General features: G+C 27.7%; 1 protein-coding gene across 1 annotated transcript; it reads right to left on the bottom strand.

Annotated features, from left to right (window-relative positions):
- Positions 1 to 173: 173 nt before the first annotated feature.
- Positions 174 to 1,897, bottom strand: LOC107883392 (myb/SANT-like DNA-binding domain-containing protein 3). Its single transcript, XM_016803313.2, has 2 exons — positions 1,346 to 1,897; positions 174 to 751 (listed from the first exon to the last, which is right to left on the bottom strand). The coding sequence occupies exons 1-2, from the start codon at positions 1,544 to 1,546 to the stop codon at positions 485 to 487; spliced, it is 468 nt and encodes a 155-aa protein (XP_016658802.1). The 5' UTR covers positions 1,547 to 1,897; the 3' UTR covers positions 174 to 484.
- Positions 1,898 to 2,475: the final 578 nt, after the last annotated feature.

The raw sequence follows: 2,475 nt of genomic DNA, 5'->3' as shown, positions 1-2,475 counted from the left end.
ACAAACACACTAAATAATGGAAAAAATAAATGAATACATTTGGTAACGAATTCGGTAATCTAATAAATAAAAATCACATACATATTTGGAAACGTCGTAGATGTGTATTTTTTGTATTTTGCTATAATCATAAGTTATTAGGTAGGTACTATGCAGACTCTCCAAAATGTAAAATATTTTAGACATTATAATATCAGGTCTATATAAAATGTAGGTACTTTAAGGGCCGTATGCATAGTCATTTTAAGTAACACCTAACGGATTTTAGGTGACACCTAAGAGAATCCCCGTAACTTTGCAATGCATAGTCATAGTTATGGATCTGCTGATACATAAAGTAATCCGTAAAGTTAAGTGGTCAATATCCATCACCTAGCCATCCCGTAAATGTTTAATTTGATGTTATCATTAAACAAACATATAATCTATATTATAACTTGTCGTTATAATTAATAATTGTATTATTCCTTTTTTTAATTAGACTTTACTGTTGATTAAGTAATTGTTGTATTGTTAATTTATTGTGAAATGGAGGATTATCAATAACTACAGAATCACTGTCATGAAAATTACTCCATTCAACTATGTGTGGTTTTCTTATTAGTTCTTCAACATCTGGGTTTATTGAATCATTAATTTTGTCTTCACAACCTCCACCAGTTTTCATTCGGCTGTATCGTTCTGAGGTAAATGCTTTTCGAGATTTTGCTTTCTCCGTCTCCCAGAATTTTTTTAAATTTCTTATTTCCCTCTAAAGGTTTTTTGAGAACAATGCAAAATAACTTTTTATTCTAAATTAGTTTTGTTACATATATATTACAGATGTTCTGGGTAGATTATTTGTTATGAACCATGTACCGAGTAAAATTTTTAAATACTACCTGGGTGTTGAGTATTTGCTGAGTAGAAATGTAAATACACAAAGGGTACCAGTTACCAATAATTACTGATCGAGAAATTAATTATTATATTAATTAAGTCTTTAAACTTCCAGCACTGGGTAGTTATGCAATTAAAATGAATTTTAATTTATTGCTTTAGATTATACCCGTCATATTAATAAGTATGCATATATTTATGTATAGATTATCAATGTTTGCCAGTTACCGGATATGAGTTGAGTAAATTCAGTACCTACTGAGTAAGCCTAGGGTAAAAACTAAAAATGTAGGTATTACTCCGGGGAAGGACCACGTCTTAAATATGATGTCAAGTAATTGATGGGTATCCAGAACATCTCTAATATATATTATGCATGTACACAGAAGTCAGAAATTGCATAAGTTCAATTAGAAAATTAAAAATGTGCACACAGATTAAATATTTAAATAATATTAGTAATTACCTTTTTAACATTGGAATGAGCATTGCAATTATTCATTAGACTTAACCATGCAATGTTTTTTTTGCTGTTTGTATTGAAGTCTTTTTTACTGTCTTCTAATACGTTAGCCACTTTTTGGAAACAATGAAAAAATATTACTTTTTCTTCATGTTCCCAATTTGGCCCTCTTTCACGTTTTAAAATGTTGCTCTTTAAATCCATTATGATACTCCCAAGTTTCAGATTAAAAATATCAGTCAGTAAAAATAATATTCAATTTAAAACTCGAAAGTATATAAAATTTTAATAATTTATTTGATCATGTGATAAGTGATAACACCGACAATTATCATAAATATTACTGATAAGCATGGAAGAATACATTCATTTTAAGGAAAACAATATTTAAGTAATACCTAACTACGGGCTACTTATATTTTAACTATGCAGCCAAAAATTAAGGGGCAGCTAGGTGACACCTAGTTGCTCCATAGTTAGGTATTACCTAACTGATTTTAGGTGCACCTTAAGTGTCGGACTATGCATACGGCCCTAAGTATTTTATTAAGATTTTAACTCATGAAGGTTACCTAATCATTTTTAATCACAACAAAAACATCAAAATAAATTTAATTCAAAACTGGTGTCGTGTAAATATTTCCGTTTTACCGCTGTTTTTTGTTGCCAATTTGTTACCTATTATTTGCAATAGTTAAATAGGTATAACTTATATTTATATATATTTTAACCTTGTTTTGAACTTTTAGTTCTTAGCTATAAAAATTGAACATTATATACTTTCTTAAATACAAAATAATTTTATAATGTTCGCGATTATGATGGATTTCATCAACATTTGAATTTAAAATGCTTATAAAAAATTTGTGCCTTTAATTTTTATATGTTCATTACTTTTGAACTTCTACTATGAAATGACTTATGGTCTATAGGTAAATTTTCAAGTTTTTTGATTCAGCAATCCTTCCATTATCCTTTTTTGATACATTTTATATTTTTTAATTATTATAATATATACTATTTGTATACCTCTATCAAATTTATAATAGATCTATATATTTTGGTTTTTTTTTTTAATATTGAGCAATAAAAAAATATACCTAATAACCGGTATACATTTGATCCCCAACGAT

The sequence above is a fragment of the Acyrthosiphon pisum genome, unplaced genomic scaffold (assembly GCF_005508785.2).
Source record: "Acyrthosiphon pisum isolate AL4f unplaced genomic scaffold, pea_aphid_22Mar2018_4r6ur Scaffold_11238;HRSCAF=11854, whole genome shotgun sequence".
Taxonomy (NCBI): Eukaryota; Metazoa; Arthropoda; class Insecta; order Hemiptera; family Aphididae; genus Acyrthosiphon; species Acyrthosiphon pisum.
The sequence above is the reverse complement of the archived record's forward strand: the minus strand, read 5'-3'. Positions and strand labels throughout refer to the sequence as shown.

Coding starts and splice junctions, on each gene's coding strand:
- LOC107883392 (XM_016803313.2), bottom strand. CDS start 1,546: ATGGATTTAAAGAGCAACATTTTAAAACGTGAAAGAGGGCCAAATTGG. Junction 752..1,345: donor CTCATTCCAATGTTAAAAAG/GTAATTACTAAT, acceptor AAAAACCTTTAG/AGGGAAATAAGAAATTTAAA.